Source organism: Fukomys damarensis, unplaced genomic scaffold (assembly GCF_012274545.1).
Source record: "Fukomys damarensis isolate Sample0158 unplaced genomic scaffold, DMR_v1.0_HiC HiC_scaffold_28, whole genome shotgun sequence".
Taxonomy (NCBI): Eukaryota; Metazoa; Chordata; class Mammalia; order Rodentia; family Bathyergidae; genus Fukomys; species Fukomys damarensis.
The window spans coordinates 17,055,609-17,079,856 of NW_022900940.1; the positions used below are offsets into that span (position 1 = coordinate 17,055,609).

General features: G+C 46.2%; 1 protein-coding gene and 1 long non-coding RNA gene across 4 annotated transcripts; one reads left to right on the top strand and one right to left on the bottom strand.

Annotated features, from left to right (window-relative positions):
• Window positions 1–26: 26 nt before the first annotated feature.
• LOC104865916 lies at window positions 27–16,269 on the bottom strand. Its single transcript, XR_781302.1, has 3 exons — window positions 14,734–16,269; window positions 7,637–7,697; window positions 27–398 (listed from the first exon to the last, which is right to left on the bottom strand). It is a non-coding gene; the product is annotated as an uncharacterized LOC104865916 (long non-coding RNA).
• On the top strand, window positions 11,123–19,394 carry LOC104865917 (solute carrier family 22 member 13). Of its 3 annotated transcripts, XM_019208276.1 has the most exons (11): window positions 11,137–11,202; window positions 11,290–11,562; window positions 16,278–16,381; window positions 16,589–16,743; window positions 16,932–17,100; window positions 17,317–17,437; window positions 17,525–17,619; window positions 17,843–18,057; window positions 18,247–18,355; window positions 18,829–19,044; window positions 19,277–19,394. In XM_019208276.1, the coding sequence occupies exons 1-11, from the start codon at window positions 11,185–11,187 to the stop codon at window positions 19,371–19,373; spliced, it is 1,572 nt and encodes a 523-aa protein (XP_019063821.1). In that variant the 5' UTR covers window positions 11,137–11,184; the 3' UTR covers window positions 19,374–19,394. The 3 variants fall into 3 exon arrangements, with proteins under 3 accessions (XP_019063820.1, XP_010628011.1, XP_019063821.1); XM_019208275.2 differs by having other exon boundaries at window positions 11,123–11,562; XM_010629709.3 differs by having other exon boundaries at window positions 11,124–11,562; window positions 19,280–19,394.
• Window positions 19,395–24,248: the final 4,854 nt, after the last annotated feature.

Genomic DNA, 24,248 nt, shown 5'->3' on the forward strand with positions numbered 1-24,248 from the left:
AAACTGATCATATCTCCCTGGCAACTGCCCACTCCAGTCTAGAAAAAAATAATGAAAATTGGTAAATGGACTTTACCTAAAGGCTGCAGACAGCTGATTTGAAATATCTGTTGGTGGTGGTTGACAACTGTTCTGAGCAGATGGAAGCATTTACACCTGGACCAAGTGGGACACTGAAATGCCAAGCCATATGGGTCTCAAAGAACATTCAAGGGCCTCTGAGTCACTGGGAGACCTCAAGAGCCTGCTCAAGCACGTAAACCTGTGAGGAGATAGATAATAATGTCTTGGTATCTTGTGAGAGGTCTGTTTTTCATTGTTGTGCTGGTATTTCTTATCATCTTTGTTATTTTGAACCAACTCCTCCTCCTAAAAAATATCTCCAGGTTCTTGGTGTCCTAAACGAAGAAGTGGATAAGACATACAGAAAAGGTAGTAAGAATTTACATTTACTGAACGTGAAAAAGAAGTACGCTCTGCAAAGTGAGAGCAGGTAGGTGATCAGACTCATAATGGCCACAAGGGTAGTGACAGACCTCTTTTGTATAAGGATTTCCTAGATTGCTTCTCCCCGATGCAGACAAGGCATTTGGGATGGTTGTCCTATCAGAAACTCACCTGGCTTAATGTTAGATTTAAACCGTCCTATCAAAGGCCTGCTTGGTTTCACATGCTATATAAATGAAGAATCAAAAATGGCACTCTTCTGATCTGTCCCACACATGGGGTTTGGGGCCTGCATAGTTATTTCAGATTCTGTGTTCTACTCATGTGCCCTGAGTATTCATAACTCACAGGCTCTTCAGGGTTGTTTAACCAGTTTGTCCCACCCTCTTTTCCTACCTCATCTCCACCTGAAATACCTACTACCTATAATTCCTTATGAGATGCTGAGGGAGTGGAAGTCTTTATCTTTAGCTACTTCATGCTTAAGTAGCTCTACCCACTAGAGAGTATGTGCTGTCAGACTGCCTCGGGATGTTGGGATTCATCAGCTGGGCTGGAAAGAAGCTAGCAGAGGAGTTGGTGCTTATGTCAAGAATTATTGAGTTGCCTGTTCCGTAGCAGAAAGCTTGAGTAATTTTTCAGGAGAATCGTGTAATGTAGCCTTTTTCATCATCTAAAGCCTTGAACACATAAAATGCCTATGAGGTTGAGGAAGAAGATCCCAAATATGAGGAGCAGATAAGAATATTTTCTTGTCAGTCTTAAAAGGGTGCACTATGACAGATCCAGCAGCTAGAGACTATTTTTTTTGTGTTATTTCAGAGAAGTTTTCTAAGGAGTTTTATTTCCATGTTTCCTGGAAAGAAAGCACAGCGAAGAGTGATACTAGATAAACTACCAAAAGCCTGAGCATAGCACTAGCAAGATTACCACATTATGGATTCAGTTCAAAGCAGGAGTCACAGTACAGGCGCCTAAGTAAGTTGTGGTAAATTAGGAGTCATTAATGACTCTACTTATCTGTGCCCAGAGCAGTATTAGAGTCTTGCTTTTTGAAAAAGAGCCTCAGATTTTCCAGAGGTTCACAGGAGTACCTTGCTTCTTTCTGGTGGTCTTTAGCCACAGACAAATCAGGTATGGCTGGCTTTATCCTGGAAAGTTGAACCCAGCTATCTATCTCTGCCCCTTTTACTGCAGTGGGTATGGCAAGGATCGCTGAAAAGGGGCCTTTCCCTTTTGGTTTTCATTGATCTTCAGGAGTCTCTTCTTTCCAAGTTTTAATGAGCACTTGGTCTGCAGGGTGGACACTAGGTGGTACCCCTGGACCAGGAGCTGGCAGGACTTTGTTCCCATATAGTTGGTAGTGTTTCTTCCCATAGGCAAAAACTCATGAAGAGTTTTTACAGCTTTTCACTGTGTCCCTTGAGGAAGGATCAGTTTGTTTCCCAAATACTATCAAAGCTCTTTTTAATTCCTCCTTGTCTGAAGGCCCATTTATCCTCTGCAGCAGTACAGACTGGTTTTAATGCTTCCTCAGAAACTAGAAATAAGGCTAGAACTTTGAGGAGCTATACAGATGCCTCTCTACCTCCATTTTGATTTCTCAAGGAAACTATGAACACATCCCTGTGGTGTCCCTTGCAATGAATGACAACAACCTGCCTGGGAAAATAGACTGCATCTTGAAGTTGTAGAATCATATCTGTGCTTTATAGATGACTGTTTATTAGTTAGGAATAATTAGACTGTTCCGTGGGCATGCAACATCAGAAATTAATATTAGGAATCTGTGTAAATATTTAGCTTTTGCCCTTTCCTAGTAGCAATACCCAAGTAAGGGCTATGAGTTCTATTTTTTAAGCAGAACTCCCTTGGTGAAGGAGTGTGGCTTCAATGGCCTCTTGGGAACTGACAACTGCATAACAGGCCTTGCCATGTTCTTCTTGGACAAAATTACTTCCGTCAATGAACCATACCTCCTCAGGGTCTTGGAAGAGCAGATCACTGGTATCCTACATGCTTGTGTAGGTCTAAGAAACCACCTGCTCACAAGAGTGGCTAATCTCTGATCCTACAGCATCAGTGAGGGTAGAATTAAGAGTAATGCAAGTCTGTATGGCAATGTCAGGAAACTCTAGGTACTTTGGTGAGCTAAGTAACATTCATTTCATCTCAAGAATAGCCCTGACCTGGTGGGGAGTCAGGATCTCTAGCTTTTGTCCCAAAGCTAGTTTTGTAGCTTCTTCTGTTAGAATAACTGCAGCTGCCATTGTCCTCAAGCACCATCCATCTTTTTTGAAAATATGCCACTGGGTAGGGGTCCTATCCCCACTTTTGTGTCAAGGCACTCAAAACGATTATTCTCTTTTCTGATATGTAAAGGAGAAAAAGGACTTTCTTTTTTTTCCCTTAAGTTTTTTGGTACATTTTAGTTATACAATACAGTTACATTTCTCATTAGGATGTTGTAACCTTACATGATGTACCTTGGTTCTTATTTTTTCCCCATTACCCTGTCTTCCCTTCACCCCCCTCCACCCTTCCCTATTCACAAAGACTTTGTTTCCATGTTTTTCCATTTCTCATATTTTTTTCTTTTCCCAAAAGGATTTTCTTTTCTTCTTTTTTTTTGTTTGCTTGTTTGTTTTGCTTTGTTTTGTTTTGTTTTTTTGAGACAGGTTCTCACTATGTAGTTGAGACTGACCTGGAACTCACTATGTAGCCCAGGCTGGTCTCGAACTCACAATGATCCTCCTGCCTCAGCCTCCTGAGTGCTGGGATTAAAGGTGTGTGTCACCATGCCCAGCTCCAAAAGGATTTTCTTAAGTAAGGTATTCCTAGTTCTGAAGTCTGAGTGAAGACATATTTTATTTCTCAAGAGGCTTTGCTTGTCACTTTTGTCCATTCTAAGGGCTTAGACCTGGGGACTTTGACAGCTTCATGTAAAGACTTTGCCATTAGTCTAAAATTAGGTATCCAGGTATGGCAGAAGCCACCCATTCCTAAGAAGGAAAGAAGTTGTTTCATGGCATGGGGCCTGAGATCACAGAAATCATGGAACCAGTTCCTAGTTCCTACCTCTTATTTCCCAGGTACAAGAAATGTATTCCAAGATTGGATTCTCTGAAAAGATGTCTAAGCCTTTTCCTTTGACACTTTATATCCCTTCTTACTTAAAAACAATTTAGAGTTTGTATAGCTTTGTGGTTGGGTAGTTCCCAAGGTGAACTGCAGACTATAATATCATCTACATACTGACCGCTATTCCTTAAGTCCTTTCCCAGTGGCCAGCAAAAAGGAGAGGGCCATCTCTAAAGCCCTGTGGGAGAACTGTCCAAACTATATTGTTTTTTCCCTTGAAATGAGATTTTTCCCATTCAAAGGTAAATAGATCTGGGAGTCTAGAGGAAGGGGAGTAGAAAAAGAAAACATTTTTAAGATTTAGTAAGGCTTGTGTGTAGATATCCTCCCAAAACCTCATGCTTTTTCAGAGGTTGCTGAATCTAGAGTGCGTGATTGACTTGTGGTGGGGCTGGGCCCGAGGGTACCAGGACTAACATGAGGCATGAGCGCTACCTGCCCTAAGTACTCTGAATAAGATAAAGTGGGCAGAAAACACTGTTAAGGCCCCTTGCTGCTTTCCACTGTGTGGGTACCATGAACTGTTTCTCCTCTGCCACACCCCTCCGCCATGTGTCACTCTGCCTCGGAGTCTATTGAAACCTCTACAAACCCCTTCCCCCTTTAGCTTTAGGTGTTGGGTATTTTGTCTCAGCAATGAGAGAAAAGTAACTAAGGTCCAAAACTTCAAATCAATTTGTATCTGTTGGAATTTGGGAGAGGTTTGTACATGGATCTGCTACTACAGGGTGGGTTGTGATTACAGCCTTATCAATGATGTGGAGGACGTGTACCATCTGATATTCTCCTTAAGGTCTTTACTATGGGGAGGACTAACAAGGGGACTAACAAGGCCACAGAAGGCCATGTTTGATAAACCTGTCTATGAGAGCCTGGAGACCTTTAAGGGCCTCTTCTTTGATTGGATATTGTGTTTGGTTGGGAAACTGCTTGAGCTCTTTGAGTTTTATAACTAAAGGTATTGTGGAATTGGCCCTCCCAGGTTATACTGTACCATGCTGTAGGATCCACCAGGTGGCTCATTAGGTCACAGGGGGCCTGCCTGGTGTAGTCCCAACAGGTTAAAATCTACTTTGACCTTTGCTGGAATTTGAGAACTGTCCCCAATTTTCCTATTAAGTACAGGCCTAGCAAAGGGTTTCCCAGAGAAGAAAGTTAATACAGAGTAATCCATTCCAGTACCCACAAGGAGTTGGATTTCCTTAGCAAAATATCTAGGGTCACCAGGGGTTCTCACAGGAGATGAAGATGTCCATGGATGGGGCACTACAGTTTGTCCTGGACCCCTTCAGTCCTCTTCATCAGAGCAGGCGGTAAAGGTTTTGGCTGGCCTAACCTCTTTCGAGGAGTGGGGACAGTCAATTCTCTGTGACACGAGTCAGGCGCATCAGCCCCTGACAAGTGGAGCAGGGCCTGAGCACTGGCCTGCTACAGCCCCATTCCCAGTGTCTAGTTTCCTTGATTGACCCTGCATTTGGATGACTTGTGTGCACTTAAAGCACTACCAATTGTACCAGCCGGAATTTTGGCCTGTCTCTTTTCTTGGTTCTTCTCTTTTTTATCATCCTCTAGATCTCAAGTAGTGAACACACGAAAAAAGCTGTGTCCAACAATTGGTTCACAGGGGCCTGGGACCCATGTGGAATTTTTGTAATTTGCACCAAATATCTGGGACCGATGGACCAATGAAAGGTTCTTCTATTAGTGCCTCCCTCCTCGGAAGATGAATCTTTGTATATTTACAGAAAGCTTCTCCTCGTTGGCTATAAATGACAGTTGGATTTTCTTCTTTGCCCTGTGTAACCTCTCTCCCCTTTCCATAATTAACACATTTCTTTAGCTCACTGGTTCCGCCTCCTGCCTCACAAGCTCAAGGATCCATGTTCAATCCCTGGTACTGAAAAAAAAAAAACTTAATAATTAATAGATTTCTTAATGCATCTTTTTATTCCCGTGATAAGAGCAATCAACACTTTAGACCTTATGTTTTGTGTGTCTCTGGCTCTATATCACCACTTTTGTTCCATTCAGGCACAGCAACCTCTTTGGGGTGATTCCCTTCTCTTTTCACAGCACATTGTTCATTGGCACATCTCCTACCCTCTTGTAGGCATCTCCATTTTTCATCTAGGGCATAGCAAGTGGCCAAGACAAAATGAATATCTTGCTGTGAGAGGGTAAAAGCAAGAGTCCAAGTCTGACACTCACCTGCAAACCTACCAGGATCTTCTGAAAAATAACCTAGCCATTCTCTATATTGTTGAGTATCTGCCATAGAAAAAGTGACTGGACCAAGTGGTCTCCACTACTCCAGAGACCTCGCCCAGTGGCCGGACAAGCTGTGAGTTGGAAGAGTAAGGAACTTCACTCCAACTACATCCTGCTGTTTTGTTCTGTTTCGTTGTTTTGTTTTTGTTTTTTGGTACCAGGGTTACTGAGTACCAGGGATGGGACTTGGGATCTTGTGCTTGCGAGGCAGGCAGCAGCACTGCTGAGTTAAATCCTGGGCCAGAGTTGACCTTTATGATCTGCTCCCTTTGTTCACTCAGGCCCTCAGGCACATGAGTCTATAGTATCTGAATTTCTTTTAGAAGAAATAGTGAGGGGATCTAACTGGGTTTAGAAAGGAAGAGGGGAGGAGGCCCATATGTTGCCTGAAACTGGAGACCTTAGCTCTTATCCATAAGAGTGAGATTCCCTCGGGTCCAGGAGGACAATTGGGAAAACATGTTGGCCCCCACAGTGGGAAACGTGACAGAAAGGTGCACTGGGATAGCTCCCTGAGGTCTTAAGAAATGGACCTCTGAGAAAATGATTCCCTAAGGATTGCTACAGGTAAAAGACCATTTAGGGAACAAACAACAGATGAGACTTCCAGCAGAAAATGTCACAGGCTAGGGTAGGTGGCTACTCAAAGAAGAGTCCAGGTTACCAACACCTCTTCCCCCCAAAAAAGAATGAGAAAGTTAAAGTATTGGAAAGAACAAAAATGTGGAAGCAAAAGAGATATACTCCACTTGAAGTCACACACACACGGAACTTGAATGGTACATAAAAGTTTTCTTGGGTCTGGTGGAGCGTAAAATAGTCTGGTCTATGACTGGGTTAATATCAGATGCCCTGGCAGCTTTTAACTGACTTTACCACAGTGAGTAACCAAAAACAGGAAAGAGAAGAAAGAAAAAGGGAGATAAACTTGAGGCCAAAATCATCATTAGAATAGCAGAATCACATAAGATAGAGGGAAGAAGCAAGCTAGCATTAGAAGAGCAACCATAGGAGGCTGCAGAGGAAAATAGAATACCCATAGGCCTAGGACCCAGACCCGGGAACATCATGGCAGACAGCTAAGAAGGACTGAAGTTGTTCCCTTCCTGCGGGCCTATGGGCCTCTCCCACTGGTTGGGACAACACAGAGGCAACACCCTTCCCTCCCCTCACCCACATGGTGGGACACACTAGGAACTGTCCATGAACCCATAAGAATATATTCTAAGGTTTCCAGCTCTCCTAATCCCCTCCGTCCTCTCTCTTCTCCCTTCTCCTCTCTGCTCCTCTCCTTTCCTCCTCCTCCTCCTCCTCCTTCTCCCCGCCCCTCTCTCTCTCTGTCTCTGCCTCTCCCTGATAACTATCAGGAAAAAATGTTAAAGATTTGAGTTTTTATCAGATGAAAGCCTAAGTGAGAAAGAAGGGACACAAAGAGGACTGAGACTATCTTAGGAAAGAGAAGAAAAATAAGTAAATCAGTGGGCTACTTCTTGGTTTGAACCCATGAACTTCACCAAATTCCAAAAGTAACATTATTTATTGCCTAAATGATCACTTGAATCTTCATAGCTTAGGACATGTTCCTAGCCCTGCCAAGAGGGGATCCACGGCATCAGGTGGACAGAACTTAAGCTTATACCCTTCAGTTTTGGGGAATAGAGGAGAGGGAGAAGGAGAGAGGAAGAACAGGAGGAGGAGGAGGAGGAGGAGGAGGAAGAGGAGGGGAGGGGAGGGGAGGGGAGGGGAGAGGAGAGGAGAGTCTTTCCCCAAAAGGCCTTACCTCCTGGCTGCACTTTCCAGTTTTTGGGTTGCAAAAGGATTCTTCTCAAGTTCTTTGTGTCCTGAACAGAGTTGGAAAGGTAGCAAGAATTTACATTTCCTGAAGGTGAAAAAGAAATAAGCTCTCCAGAATGAAAACAGGCTTATGAATAGACTCACGGTGGCCCCAAGGATAGTCACAGGCCTCTTTTATACAAGGATTCCCTTGATTGCTTCTCCCCCATGAAAACAAGCATCTGGGATGGTTGTCCTAGCAGGAACTTACTTGGTCTAACGTCAGATTTAAGCTGTCCTGTCATACCAGATGTAAATTGAGAATTAAAAAGGACACTTTTCTGAGTGGTCCCATATGCAGGGCTTGGGATGCACAGTCATTCTGGACTCTGTGCTCTGTACATGTGCCCTGGGTCTCCATGGCTGACAGACCCTTCAAAGTTGTTTAACTGGATTGCCTCACCCTAATCTCCTATCTCAAGAGCGCAATATATGAAGTTATAAGAATGAGGCCAAAGCTTTAGTGAGACCCCAGAAAGTTGGAGATGACAGGAACATAGAATATCTGCCAAGGAAAGCTGATGGAAGCGAGAAATACGACCCCACAAGAGGCCAAGGGCTGCCGCTGGCAAAGCCATTGGGGTAGAGCTGCCCTTTGGAACTCGTCTCACCACCATGCGCTATGCTTGGAGCTACAAGACTCAGTATTTACCCTGCTAGGTTTTGTTCTTGCTTTGATTTGACTCCTTTCTATTTCTCTACTCCTCCCTTTTGGAATGAGAGTATCTACCCAGGGCCATTAAATATTGAAAGTATTTAACTTTATTTTTCATCTGTACACTGTCTCATAGCTAAAAATTTGCCTTGGGTCTCAGAGACATTGCACATTGACCTTTCAGCAATGCCGGAATTGCTAAGACTTTGGCATCTCTTGGATCTGAACTAAATGCATTTTGCATGAGATGGGCATGAACGTATGGGGGGGCCAAGTGCCAAATGCTACAGTTTAGATCTAAAATGTTCTCCAGAAGGTTCCAGAGGTGGGGCTTAAGGCAGGTGATCAGCTTACAGGGCCACTGAGCCAATCCGATCAATCCGTTGAGTCCATAGCTGAATGTGTTATTAGGGGATAGAGCCTGATTGAAGAAGGTAGGTCACTGGGCGCATTATCTGGAAGAGTATAATATTGTCTCTGGCTCTTCACTTCTCTGTCTCTGTTTCCTGGCTGCCATGAAGTGAGCAGCTTTCCTCTGCCTTGTTCCTCTACCATCCCTTTTCTGCCTGTGAGTGTTAATTTTGAACCCAAAGCTCTAAAACCCTGAAGAAATCCTTCTTCCCTTGAGTGGTACATGTCAGGTACTTTGTCCCACTGACAGAAAGGTGGTTAATGCAGTTATGGTTCAGACCTAGAATATCCCCCAAAGTTTCCTGTGGTCAGAGGGGAACATTTTGGAAGGCGATGCCCTCATGAGTGTGTTAACCTCATCAGTGGAACCTTCTGTTAAATCAATAGCTGGATGAACTATCAGGAGGCAGGGCCCTGTTAGAGGAGATGGGTCACAAGAAGCATGCCTTTGGAAGGTGCATCTCTCGTTCTGCCTTCTGCACTGCCTGCCACCATGAAATTAGCAGCTTTCTTCTCCCATGTCTCTCTGCCTTGGAGCCAGTCAACCACGGACTGAAACTTCCAAAACTGCAAATCAAACTAAATCCATCTTCCTCTGAGTTGTGGATATCAGGTATGTTGTACCAGGGATGAAAATCTGAACAATACACTTGTATTCCTTCCACTCATGTTCCTTTTCCCAGCTCTTAAAATCTGAAAATGATTTAAAATTCAGAAATAGGCTTTCTTATGTGCACAAGCATGTGTGTGTGTGCGTGTGTGCATGTGTGTGTGTGTGTGCGCTGTGGCTTATGTGTTTGCACATGCATGGACTGTGGTGGAAAGCGACTTTCTCCTGTGTTCCTCTGTTATCCTGAAATGTTTGGGGAGCCTGTGATACGCTGGAGAAAAGCCTGCATTTGTTATTGTGTTGGGAATATTGGTATTTTCTTTCTTAATTAGAATAGATCTCAAAATGCAACTCACAAGGGTAGACATGTAGCTTAGTGGTGGAAAACTTCCCTATCATGTGTACAACCCTGGATTCAATACCCAGAATTGCAAAATTAAAAACAAAAAGAATGCAACTTTTGGCTCTTTTGCAATTCTCCAATTCTTGGCTTGTCTTTGATGCTCAAAAGGCGTTTGCTGGATCTCCTAGCCAGAATGCTTCCATCTACAATTAGCCATTGTTGCATACTGCCACTACATAGCAGAAAGTCACAGCAGAAAATGAGACACTGGGGTCAAGAGGCCGGACTGAACAGCTGGCCGAGTTAATACACAGAATGACTGAATTGAGTTTATTGGTACATTTTAGGTATACAGTACAGTTACATTCATCATTGAGATCTTGCACCTTTACATGACTTATCTTGGTTCTCATTTTTTCCCTTACCCCTGCCCTCCCTTCACCCCCTCTACCCTCCCTTATTTACAAAGACTATGTTTCCATTTTTTCCTTTTCTCATATTTTTTCTTTTCCCTTTTTCTCCTTTCCCCTACCCTTCCCACTTCCCCTACATCTTTAGCCCTTTTCTTCCTATTTCACATTGTCAATTCTACAATTTGGATCTTATTTACACTTTTAGTTTTTCACACCAGAGAAACTATTCAGTATTTACACATGTGTATCTTATTTATTTCACTTAAGAGTATGGCCTCAATGTGCATTCATTTTCCTATGAATGACTCTAGTTTATCATGTTTTATGGCTGAGTAGTATTCCATTTTATAGAAAAACCATACCTTCCTTATCCAGTCTCTGATGGGCAACTGGGGTGTTTCCAAGTTTTAGCTATTACAAACTATGCTGCTATAAACATGGGTGTGCGTATATCACTGTGGTATGATTCTTTTAATTCTTTTGGAAAGATGCCCAGCAGAGGGATGGCTGGGTCAAGTGGAACCCCCAATCCTAGTTCTTTGAGGTATCTCCATATTGATTTACACAGTAGTTGCACCAGTTGCAGACTGGTTTCTTGCTGTGATTCTTACCTATCCCAGACGTCTAATGTAATGTACTCTCAAGAAAACTTCTCTGTCTCTTGAAGTGTTGCAACTACTTTCAGAATTTGGGTTATCTGTTAACCAGAGGCATTAGAACTAAGTGTGAATTGTTTAGGATGTTACAATTGGAGGCCAGTGGGAGTGGCTGCTGTAAAATACATAATCTTGGCTTAACCCCACAGCCTGAAGAGTTATTACTGGTTCCTCTTATAATAGCTACATCCATCATAGTCAAAGACCTCTTCAGATATTATAAGGCAGAAGGGACTCGTTTTATTTATTTTTTTTATTGTTTCTCACTCTTCTCAGGCCACAGCTAGGGAGACAGAGGTAGGAAAGTCTTGATTAAACATTAATGCAGCTGTGACCATCACACAAAAAGCAAAGTGCCTCATAACTAAACTCAAGAGCTATCTGGTGCTCCCAGGTGTCCAGTAGTCATGGCTCACTTTGCTCAGGTTCTGGATGAAATAGGTGACTTTGGTCGCTTTCAGGTACAGGTGACGATCTTATTGTGTGTCCCCACCTTCCTGTCTGCCTTCCAGATTTTTGGCTACATGTTCATGATCCAGAATGAGGCCCACCATTGTTCGGTGTCCTGGGTCCAGAACCACATTTTCAACTGGAGTGCTGCTGAGCAGCTGGCCCTGAGTGTGCCTCTGGATGCTACAGGCAGGCCCGAGTCTTGCCTCATGTTTCGGCCACCCGCTGACAATGCCAGCCTGGAGGACATCCTCAGTCACCACTTCAATGAGACACAGCCCTGTGAAACAGGCTGGGTCTATCCTGAGCATAAACCCCAATCCCTAATGAATGAGGTAAGCCTGGCCTTCAGTCTTTCCATTTACTTGTTTTGGGTCTGACAGTTCCTCTCCCTGACCCTTCTGTCAGTGGCCATTGCCCTACCACTGATACGCCTATTTCTCCTTTTGCCGGCTATCCTGCTTCTCTCTGTCCTCTCTCCATCAAACCATCCATTTTTCTATCATTCTCTGTGACTCATCTGTCTGTCTGTTCATTTTTGCCTATCCTCTGTCTGTCTGCTGTTTGCACAGTTGCCTGCTCTTTTCCCCTGTCCCCTTCTGTTTTCCTGTCTTCTGCGTTTTCTCTCTAACATTCCCATTTGTTCATTCCCTGTTGCCTTTGAGTGTAACTGTGCATGTCTGCCTGGATACTTATTTTCCTGAGTTTTCCTTTTATGTTCTTTCCCTGTCCCCTCATCTGACTTCCTGTTTGTTTGACTTCCCTCTTCCCAGTTCCTCTCCAGATCCCACTCTCCTGCCTATGTTTGGGATGCTGGACTCATTACTCTAGCACTTGTCTTGTGGACAACTAAGTATTAGCTCTTACCAACTTCATTCACTAGGAGATACTCAGATAGACAAACAGAAAGATTCCTGCTCTAGCCAAACTAGAGCAGAGGGGCCTTCTGAAAGCAACTAGCTCTATGCTCTATGTTTCTGAGGTTATAGATTGAGGCTGGAAGGGGGAGATGACGGGGCCAGGACGTCATAGTGGGCTGATCATGAAGCTGGGGTTCCCATGAAGGATTCCCATTGTTTAGTTCCCTGATGCTGTAGGAAACAGCACAGGCAAACTGAGGGACATGGGCTGTTATGAGAATCTGTGCAATTTGCAACATTGTTAAAGTTACAAATCTGGAGCCAGGAGATTAAACATTCACTTTTCCCCCACATTTCAAACATGTGTCAAAGATAATGTTTTAACCAAAGTAAAATATTCACTTTTCAATTTGTGACTGTAAACTTCCAAAATACCAGCAGTCTAAGAGTATAGCTTGCCTGATTCTCTACTTCATCTTACCTCTCAGAAGAGCTAGGCAGCCTAGGGAGTCTCCCAGTCTCCAGTTCTGGCCCAGCCTGACCTATTTGAACCTTTTTTTGGCCTCTCAACAATCCCTCAAAAATACCCCCATAATAGGTTCTGGCCTTCGTTAGCTTTCAAATATTTTGGCATGCCTATATGTATTTATAAAGTCTCTGCCTACCTATTCAAATATCATTACCCTTAAATCCCCAAACTGTTGCAGATTGTTCTGGGCCTTCTCTAGCCTTTGTTCACAGCCTGTGCTGGATTATTCACGTGAATTCATTTAGCTAAAGCCCAGTCAATACACTGTATTAACCACATAGGGGACAGTCAGAGGAGGGCAGAACCTTTGTTCCCTTTCTCCAGAGAGCCCAGTAGTCTGTAAAATCTTGGCTTCTTGTGTAGGAATAAAGGTGAGTGGACTATGAACTGAAAACACTAATTCCTTCCCTACATGTCAAAAGTCCTAGCAATGCTGAAAGGTCTAAGTCCAAAGTCTCCTCTAAGACTCAAGGCAACTTTTAGCTCTAAGCCCCTATAAAAAAATGTTTTTAAGTTACATAATCCCAAAATACAATAGCACAGTATAAGCATTCCCATTCCAAGAGGAAAGAATAGAGGGATAAAAGGGAATAGGAACAAAGCAAAACCAAAACTCAGCAGGGCAAGCATTAAGTCCTGTAGCACCATGTCTGTAATCCAAAATCAATGGTGGTAAGATATGAGTTCCAAAGGGCTTCTGCAGCTCCATCCCTATGGCTTTGCCATCTGTAGGCTACTCATATCACTCTGCTCATTGCCTGCAACTGTCCTCAGCAGACAGCCTATTATTCCTGGCATCTCCACTTCCTGGAGTCTCCATCGTAGCTTTAGCCTCACTCTCAGAGCTTCATGGACCACTCTCTCATGGGCTCCCAGAAGAGACTGTGACCCTGTCATACATTGATTGGCTTCCCAGGCCTCCCTTCAAAATCTTGGCAGATCCTTCATGATACTACAACCCTTCTATTCTTCATATCTGAAAAATCAGCATCATATAGAGGATACCAAGGTCCACCGCCAGCATAAGCAGTAGCCAGCTCCCCTTGGACCATGCTTCCAGTGGCTTCTGGATGGCTTGATGGCTGAATATAGGAAAAAGCTTCCCCTGCATCCCTGAGTGAGTGAGAAGGGCACCCTGGGGCTAGCTTCCCAAAGGAAAGTCCTAAGCAATGTTATACTCCTATGCTCAGGCAAATTCCTGAGATGCCCTCAAGACATCTCTCCTATTGTCCTGTTGAAAAGTACTTGGCTTCTTTTTAATGGCACTAGTCTCTTCAGCAACCACAACTTCTTTGGCCCAAGATTTATAATGAGTTATTTTCTAACCAAAAAGCAAGTTTTTCATATCTTTTAAAAATGTTTTCCATTTTTTATTTTTGCTATTAGTATACGTTTTTGATACATAATAGCTACATTCATCTTGGAGAATTGGTACATAAATTATCACACCTTGCTCATTTTTACTTGTTTCTCATTCTCATTGTAAATCTTTAAATGCAGTCAGTAGTATGCATGCCACCATCTGAATATTGAGCTGCCTTGACGTTTCCTCTGCCAGATAAATTCATTCATTGCTTTTAAACTCAGCCTCACATAAAGTCTTAGGGCACAGACAAAATATAGACAAAGTCTTTACCAAGATGAAACATGCATGGCCTCTAGTTCAATTCTCAATACAGTCCACATTCCATCAGAAACTTCACAAGCACTTTACTGTCCACATTCTTATCAGCATTCCTTGCACCAAAATTGCTCATCAAGTTCTGCTTACAGCATTCTGGGGCTTCTCTAGCCTGCATCTCCAAACTTTTCCAAACTCTTCTCACAAACCACATGGTCAGGTATAGTCACAGCAACTACCTATTTCTGCAGTACCTATTTTCTGTATTAGGCATCTTTCCATTGCTAGAACAAAATGCCTAACATATACAACTAAAAAGGGAAAAGGTTTAGTTTGGTTCACAGTTTCAGAAGTTTCAGTCCATGGTCAGCTATCTCCAAAGCACAAACATCATGGTTGAAATGCATGGGAGAAGAAAACCGATCACATCATGGCAGCCAGGAATGGGAAAATAAAGAAGAGCTAGAGAGGAAGGAGCCAGAGACCAAATACCCACCGAGATATACCCAGAAGGGTGCTTGCTCTTCACTCAGTTTTAATCCCCATGTCGGGCAGAAATGTCTCAACAACAGCAGCTGCTCTCCAGCAGTGAGAAAGAGCATTGGCTGCTTAGCTTCTCCTCCCTCTAGGAAATGTTGCAATGAGTCAAATGAGCTTGTGAGAATCCTATGAGATAATTCAAAGAAAGCACTTAGCACAGAGTCCTGTACAGTGAGTGCTCGAAGGCATCAGCATGGTGGTGAAGCTAGATGAGAGCTCAAATGGCAATCTCCCACACCATTCTGGGATGGGGCAGGGATGTGTGCAAGGGGCACAGAACTCCCCTGAGTAGCCCACAACTCAGCAAGTTGGAGTCAACCATGTACACCATGTGTTCCCATAAGTAGAAGTGTGCAGAGCTATGGCCACCTGAATTTTGTCTTCATTTGGTTCCCAGTCTATTTCCAGAGGGGTTGGCACCACTTGGCCAGATACACATTCCCTGTCATTCTGTGTTTCTGTCTGTCTTTCTCCCCTATGTAAGTTCCTCCATCCTAATCAGAGGACATGTGTGAATGCCTCTTAATGTTCTGACTGCCTGTGAATGGTGAATACCAGGGGGATTTTGCAGATGGAAAAATTGGAGAGGTACAAGTGGCCACAGGGTGCAGAAACTGTAGGGAGAGGCCTGGTGTGTCTGGAAGCAGCCAATGGATGTCTGCAAGAGGTGCCAAATTTTACAGCTCAAGTATGTCAGTCTCATTGCATGGCATTGCTTGGCCAAAAGAAAAGCCTAACTTATTATTTAAGTAATTAAGCCCAAGCAAGAAGTATATATGTTCTGATAACTTACTAGTTGTTTTAAGGAATAATAAACGTTGGATGGAGGGCGATCTGGCTATGACATCTGCCCCCCCCCCGTGATCGCCAGAGTTGATACGGCTGATCTGGCTGGCTAGGCGGGTGTCCCTGTCCTCTCTCACGGCTCCACGTGTCCCCCTCCCAAAGGTGTGCACTCTGTTGAAGAGGATGACCACCCCCGATAGAGGCAGACCGTTTCCTCAGTCAAGGGTAGCTGCGCTCCCCTGCTAATAAACATAAATTGAAATTATTCCATTCTTAAATGCAATGACTTAGTAGTATGATGTATATTTCTCCTGAGAACATATGCGTTCTCAGTCCTAGAACAATGTCACCCATATTATTTTTTCCTCATTGATTGCAGTGTTTACTTTTTCTCATAGCACCTGCCCAAAACAAGACTTCATACAAATACAATGTCACTGGAAAGAAAGTAGTATAATCTCATGTTCAACTGTAAACTACCCTGGGCAAGCAATTTGTGTGATGTCAGAGAGATGTCAAATATTGTACAAATTTCTCTTTAAAATTTTAAATATGCTTCGATGTCCACTGACCTCACTATGGTGTGCTGGTGTGCCTTGGCACACAGCTTGAGAACCATGGGCATCTGTATTAAAACACTGGTAGTGAGCTAGGTGGTGAAGAATTTGTCCTCCAGGCTGTCCCTAGACTCATACCTGCCTGTGTCTGCCTCAGTTCAACCTAGTCTGTGAGCGGAAGCACCTGAAGGAAACCTCGCAGTCCGTGTTCATGGCTGGACTCCTCATTGGAGCCCTCATCTTCGGGCCCATCAGTGACCGGTATGGACCTTGACAGCTTACCGCAGCCTAGCACTCTCAGCTCCTGGGGCAGGCCCACACTGGCCTCCAGGATAAGGTCCTCTTCCACCTTCCTCAAACACATCTCTGCCCTGGACAGAGAGCCCAAGGCAGACCCTCTTGGCTCTCCCTCACTTCTTCCCCAGGAGGGCCCGTCCCCCACACAGACCTGCCCCTTTGTTATCTCAGAACTGGCCGCAAAGCCACCTTGTTGATGCAGCTGCTCCTGTTTGCCATCGCGAGCCTGGCCACAGCCTTTGCGCCCAGCTTTGAACTTCACATGGCCCTGCGCTTTGCTATAGCTACAGCTATCGGTGGATATAGCTTAAACATTACCACTTTAAGTGAGTATCTGAGCCTCCAGACACAGGATGTGACTGGCCATGCTCCCTAACTGCCTGTTAGTCGTACATTAAGTGGCCACAGTTTCCTGTGTTGGGACTAAGGCCCCAGCCGAGCCACGGTGGCATCTGGGAAGCAACAGGGAGTGAGTGGGCAGGTGTGGCCCACTCTCACCTCTCTTTTCCCTCAGTTTCAGAGTGGGTGGGACCCTCATGGAGAATGCCTGCTATGGTCCTGAACTTGACCGCCTTTGCCCTTGGGCAGATGGTGCTAGCAGGACTCGCCTATGGTGTCCGCAAATGGAGGCTCCTTCAGATCTCCAGCACTGCACCCATCTTGCTGCTTTTCTTCTGCTTCTGGTGAGGAAAAAATTGGCAGAAGCAGACTCCCTGTTCAGCTATGCTGTAGGGTTGACTGCAACTCTCTCTTTCACTCTCACCTCTTAAGGTCATCAGAGGCTGGTCTGGGAGAAGTAACCTGTGAGAGCTGATTGTGGGGTTCTCTGTGCACTGAAATGGCTGGGAAGGCTCCACAGGGCTCTAGACTCCAGGGTCACAGCTATTCCTGACCCACAGGGTAGTGCCAGAATCTGCACGGTGGCTCCTCATTCAGGGGCGGATGGAGGAGGCCAGGCAATTGGTCCAGAAGGCAGCATCAGTCAACAAGAGGGAACTCACCCCAGGGCTCCTAAGCCAGGTACTTGTAGCAAGCCCTGACCACCCCTGCCCCAAGCTGCTCCACTTAGACCTTCCTTTGGGCCCCTCAATCTGAATCTCCTTCCAGCTGGCTCCAGAGGAGAAAGGCCCCTCGGGGAATGCCTTTGATCTTTTCAGATACCCTCATCTCCGGAAGGTGACTCTGATTCTTATCTGTGTCTGGTGAGTGACCAGGGCTCAAGCCCTTCTCCAAAAACAGAGCCAGAGGGCTACCATCTTCCAGGTGTGTGTCAGTGCAGTGGTGGGTGGTGGCTCTCTGACTAGCACAGTCTCTCCCCAGCTGTGGCAATGTCTGCTGCTGTGACCCTGACAGTGGCAACCTCTTTCTTTGGGTGTTATGGTATTGTATATCTAGCAGTGACTGCAACCCTTGGACACTCTGTAGGTTTGTGGACAGTCTGACATACTATGGGTTCAGTTTCCAAGTAGGAGACTTTGGCATGGACATCTACCTGACACAGCTCATATTTGGAGCAGTTGAGCTGCCCTCCCGAATTTCCAGCATCTTCTTAATGGAGAAGTGTGGCCGAAAGTGGAGCCAGTCTGGGATGCTGATCCTGGGTGGCCTCATGCATATTATCATCACCTTCATCCCATCAGGTAATCAGGTTGACTGTTTCCCACCCATTCCCTGCTATCTGCCAGAGGCTAGACCAATAGCTCATTGCTCTCCTGTCAAGAGTAAGGGCTTCCTAGAAATGAGTGAAGAGTTTGGGTGTATGTGGTAGTAGGCAGGTGCTAGGTGTTGGGCGACCTATTATCTGTGTGCTAACCAGCATCCTCTACCAGATCTGCCTGTGGTGGTCACCATGCTGGCCATGATAGGGAAGTCTGCAACAGCTGCTGGCTTTACTATCTCCTATGTGTATACTGCTGAGCTCTTCCCCACCATTATCCGGTAAGAGCTGCTGCTATGACTCCCACTGCTCTGCACCTTGATCTTTGCCACCCCTCCACTACTCTCACCATCAGTTGACAAATAGCTAACAGGGTTGGCTTTGGGCCAGGGCACTCCTAAATCTAGCTCCCAAGTTATCCTCTGGCGGGTAGAGGACGGATAAAGAAGTAGACCAGGCACGTGGGATGAATCTAAGGACGAACGGCCCGAGACAAGAAACACTCAGGTGAGGAAGGTGGTGGGAGAAAGGCTCAGCCTTTGACCTGAGATGTGACAGGCGAGGAGAAGTGCAGCAGGCAAACAGGGAGGCCAGAAGTGAGAGGGCCACACAGGAGCAGGGAGCAGGAGCACTGCATGGGCTGGATAAAGGGGGTAACCCTGCAGGCCTTTGGGGGTCACAGTATGGGGTATGGGGTAGAGCCACAGCCCGGCAGTGAAGCCAGGTCTGTTCACTTGTATGGGCCTTACCTCAGGCAAACTGGCATCGGGCTGGCGAGCATCTTCTCAAGAATCGGGGGCATCATCACTCCACTTGTGATACTGCTGGGCAAGAACTACATGGCCCTCCCCATGCTCATCTTCGGCAGCCTCCCCATTGGGGCCGGTGTACTCTGTGCCCTGCTGCCAGAGACACATGGCCAGAGACTGAAAGACACCATCCAGGACCTGGAGCAAAGGCCCTCCCCACAGTAAGCAGTTTTCTGAAGCCCAGGACCTGGGCATCTCATCAGCAACCCCTCTCTCAGAGGCCTAGGTCTCCAGCTAAACTGTTAGTCCTTTGTTTCTTAGTGCCTTATATGGGTCCCCAGGGAACCAGACCCTGGCTTGGGTCAGAATCCCCCTACTCTCAGAAGGGAGATGATGAGGGACACTACCAGGAGACCAATCCCTGGATAGCCAGTGACAGCCTTCTGCTCCCAGCAGGTCTCCAAAGGCAGCAGCCCTGGAAAAACAGATGAAGATCACAGCAAAATCTTCTAGGCCAAAAGTGGCCATTGTGAGCAGCACATATTTCTGATCATGGCTCCTAAGAGCTGGGCCATCTGCAGAGGGGAGCAGCCCATGTGTCTTCCTGAATATGGCCAGGACCCATGAGGATGAAGAAATAAAACCAGCCTTGTTTAGGAAGACAGCACACCATGACATGGCCTCAGCCCGAGCCTACCACTATAACATTCAATCCCAGAAGCATCTGGGATAGGACCTCCCTCCACCCATAATCTGCGTCTCTCCTCCCCACAGCCCCATCCCAATGCCATGTCTGAATTAAGGATTTTGGGTCTGTCTTGGACTTTGCTTGTTCTCTGATAGTCTTGGGGAAGGGAGGGTGTGGTTTCAAGACACACTCCGTCTGGAGTGCCCCTGCCCTCAAAACAGTCAAGCCCAGTCCCCAGATGTGGGAGCAAGCACAGGAAACAAACCATGAAGATGTGGACTATACAAACCTGTATCTGTGGCTCTGAAGCCCCAAAGCCAGCAGACAGCTGTGTCCTCAGCCCTTCTTAGAACACTGCGCACTGCCTCTTTCTCTGACTGGATACTCTCTCTCTCCAGCTGGGGAAAGGGTCTCATTGTTCCTTCCCTACCACTGCCGCCTTCCCTACTTATAAACTCTCATGGAAACCTGTCTCTTCTCTTTGACTTGCAGATTGCACACCATTCAGCTGAACTTCTGCTACCTGGCTCTTGGTTGTCCTTTCCACTTAGCTCATGCCATCCTCTTAGAATAATCCCTCTCCACTTCAAAAATCTCAAAAATATTTCTGGCATGTAGTGAATAGATAGATGAATTTCTCATTCAGATATGTCACTTCTGACCACAGCATTCCCTCCTTCTGGCCTCTTTGCTCCATTATTCCTACCAGGCGTAGTCAGCTCAGGTTTCCACAACACAGTATCACAGACAAGCAGCTTAAAAGCAAAAACTTATTTTCTCATGGGTCTAGAAGTTGGATGTCTGAAATCAAGAGTGCCAGCATGCCCAGCTTCTGGGGAAGCACTCCTTCTTCCTGGCTTGCAGATGGTTTGTCTTCTCTCCCTGCTGACATGGCCTTCCTTAGTACCTTGCACATGAGGACAAATTTCTCTCTTCCACTTTTTTTTTTTTTTTTCTGTACTGGGGATCGAACTTGGGTCCTTGCATTTGTGAAGCAGGAGCCAGAACCACTAAGCTAAATTCCCCACCCTCTTCCACTTCTTATAAGACCACTAATACCATCCAGGGTTCTACCCTCATGATCTTATCTAACCCTAATTACTTCCATGGCCCCATCTAAAAATACCATCACACTGGGGAGTTGGGCTACATCATGGTCTCCCCACCTCCCTTTGGTCCTCTCTATTCAGAATAAAGGATGGAGAAATCCTCCTAACTTCAACTGAGACAGGGATCATTTTTCTCAATTGCTAATGCTGTACACGTTAATGCTTTTACCCTTTGGTAAAACCAACCTCAACTGGATTTTGCCTGGTGTTCCTACCAGCCTTTCCTAGCCTGCTTGTTTTTCACCCCCACCTGTGACCATTTCTCCCCTCCACTCTGCATGCTTTGGTCCTCTTCCTCCTGACAGATAGTTCCCCCCACCCTTCAAAAATAGGAGAAGCTAAAATGTGGCAGCTGCCCAAACTTCCCACCACCAAATCTATCACCAACTCTTTAGCCTGCCCTTCTGCTTTGTAACAGAGCTGTCCTGCATGCAGTGGCAGTGATGCCACTGAGGGTAAGACTCTTCCCTCCGCTCCCAGATTTGGGGGCAACTGAAGTCTTTTTCTTCCCAAGCCTCTCTATTTCCCTTACCCTAGGCAAAGGGCTGAGGCATCAGGCAAGCTGATGAACTCTATTTGCTTCTGTGTCGAGTTTTTTTGGGAGGTGAGAGAATTCATCTCATTCTGGAGTTTCTCTTTGAGATCTTCAGTGCACTGGCCAAGGGCTCTTTACCGAGCCAGGGTTGGAGCCAGCCACAGGCAGTCCAGGTCACTTACCTACACAAGGGCCTGGACAGACTTTCACTGTCATCCATATTGGCACCAGGAAAAGTCTAGCTTCTAGGTCCCTAGGATGTGCCCAGGACCTCCCTGCGGGATGGAGGTGGTAGCCTCTCTGGCCCCTGCTTGCCTACCTCCTGGGTTTTTCTCCTTTAAAGATGAGGGCAATGGTAACCATGAGTCTTGAGCATTTGGTGCAAGTGAGTGGGAAGACACTGATATTTTCTAGTTTTTTCAATTTATCATCAAGGGAAACAGAGATGGCTTCTTGATAGTTTAAGAAAGAAAATTAACATTTGTAACCAATAGGCACACGAGCCCTGCAAAATCGTGTGTAAGAAACTGTATTTTTCCTTGGACTCTGCACCTCCACTTCTCTGAGCCATGGAAATTCATACTCAGCCATCATTGGTCTCTCTTCTACCCAGAGATCAGGACAGAGACATAGATGTCCTTTAACCAGAGCAAAGGGGTGCTCCCTGCCCTCATCATCAGCCTCAATATGTGTATTGGGTTCTCATTGTGCTACCTCTTCAGTCCCTGTAGCCCCAGCAGTGCTGCTAAGTCTAGGAAACTCAAGGGAGCCTGAGTTACTCAGATGATATGCAGACACCTGAGAGGCCTGGTGGGTAGGATCTGCCACCCAAACATCAGCAGAAGTGAGCACTAATCAGTGACTGAAGCCACAGTAAGTTTCAGAGTAGCAGTGGGGAGGTTCCTCGTTGATTAGTTCTTCGGTGGCTTTTTTTTTTTTTTTTTAACTAGCAAATACTTCTTTTTTTTTTCCCAGTGTATCTTAGTGCCTTGGGTTTTCCAGAATCCTGGCTACATGCTGGGTCTGCTGATCAGAGACTCAGGAAAGCCTAAGTCTCAGCCTCCCAGACTGTTGTTCCTACTTCTGGAGGCCATGTCCTGGGTGGTTGAGGAGGAAGGAGCTCTCTTACTGGTGATGCTGCTGAACAGGGGGACAAAGAGCCTCAGCAATGCCAGGCTCAGGCTGCTCAGAACTAGAGCTTCCTTTTCCCTAGCTAGGGTCCCTCAGTTTCCCTCCAGGGCCTGCCTGGTAGTGACCCTATGTGATCTCCACTCAGCACCCCAAACAAGAAGACTGGAGTCTCGTTCCCACAAACCAGCAAAGGAGCTTCATGGGGAAATGGGTCAGAGACAGACAGCTCTGATCAAAGCTGTTTGGCATGGGAATGTCCCAGAAGCGTGTGGGTCAGGGCCAAATCATTTCAGCTGTGAGATCAGAAGGCTTGAAGCACAAAGCCACTGGCCTGGCTCATGTGGCAACCTGCACAACTCACCTCACCCTATTCTGTCCCTAGAACCGGCATCAGTTGTGCCCATGGAGTAAAAGTCCACCCTGACCAATCCCAGCCCACCTCCCCATTCCATTGTGACACCAAGTCCACAGCCAACAATAGAACTCAAGGGTTCTTTCTGCTTCCAAGTGTCTGGCTGGGTCTGGATGTGGTCAGGCAGTCCCTGGCTTGGGCCTATAGTCCTGTCTTCAGGGAGGAAGGATAGGGAGTCAGTGGAAAGGTGGGTCAGTGCCCAGTACAGATGCAGACCAGAGCCTGCCTGGACCTGTCTGGCTGTCAGAAGTCTGTAGAAAGAGCAGACTGCCTCATAGAAAGCCTGAGTTTTTAGGTGTGGCTTTGAGCCATTTCTGGCCCTCAAGTGGGGCACTGCTCTGATCCATAGCCCCTCCAGGGCTCAGCTTCCTCTTCTGTAATTTGAGACACCATTGCCTGGGCTTGTCCACCTGGTAGAGGACTTTGGGCTCAGTAAATGGAAGGACTACTTCAGGACCACAAAGTCTATCAGGTATTCAGGGGCTGTTGGGGAACACTGACGGGCACCCTGCAAGGGAAGGCTGTTACAGCTAGCTCTGGCCTAAAACCAAATCTGAGGAGAGCAGATTCCCTCCCTCCCTACTCAACTCTGCACCTCTACATACACATGCCACATTGGTTTCCCAGTGCCACGGTAACACTTAGGGGCTTAAAACAACACATATTTGATACCTATGGTTCTGGTCTCACTGGGCATTCCTTTCTGGACGCTCTGGGGGAGACTCCATTTCCTTACCTTCTGTAGCTTCCAGAGGCTGCTGTGATCCTTGAATCATGAAGTCCTTCCACCTTCAAAACCAACAGTAGCCAAGCAAATCTTTCCTTCTTAAAATATCTTTGGTTCTGAGGCTCCTGCCTGTTCTTCCACATTTTAGGACACCCAGATTATATCGTGTCCACTTAGATAATCCAGGATTTCCTTTTTCTAAAGAAATCTGACGAGCAAACTTAATTCTATCTGCAGCTTTAATCCCCTTTGCCCTGTAAGGGAATATAGAGTCTGGGGATTAGGAAGCAGACACCTTTGGGGAGGCTGTTTTTCAGTCAACATGTCCTCCCCTCGCCTGTATCCAAGCACGCTCTCCCTCTGTGGTCTCTGCCTGTCCCACATCTGTTCCTCCAGATACCGGGAATCCCAGACTTTGGGGCCAGATTGGAATAAGTCAGAAGCAGCGGGGCCCACGCTGAGCAGTTAGCTCAGGAGAGTACAGCCCCAGCAATCCAGCCGGGGCAAGGCGCGGACAGCTGCAGGATCAGAGGTGGCGGCAGGGCCGGCGCCCCGTGTTCCCCAGCCTGTGGACCACGCCACCGGTACCCTAATCTAAGGGCTGGGACGGACCTCTGTGATCCTGCAGCGACTGGAACCTGCCTGGACTACCCCAGACCCGCCCACGGAGTTTGCCCTCCAAGAGCCCGCCCTGCCCCAGCCTCTGGTGGGTGTCGTCCTCAGGTCCAGAGAGGACTTTGCAGCGGGCCGGAGCGCAAGTCCAGAGAGGACTTCTCTGTGCGGAGCAGCCCGGAGTCCCGAGTCTCTCTCTCACACACACACA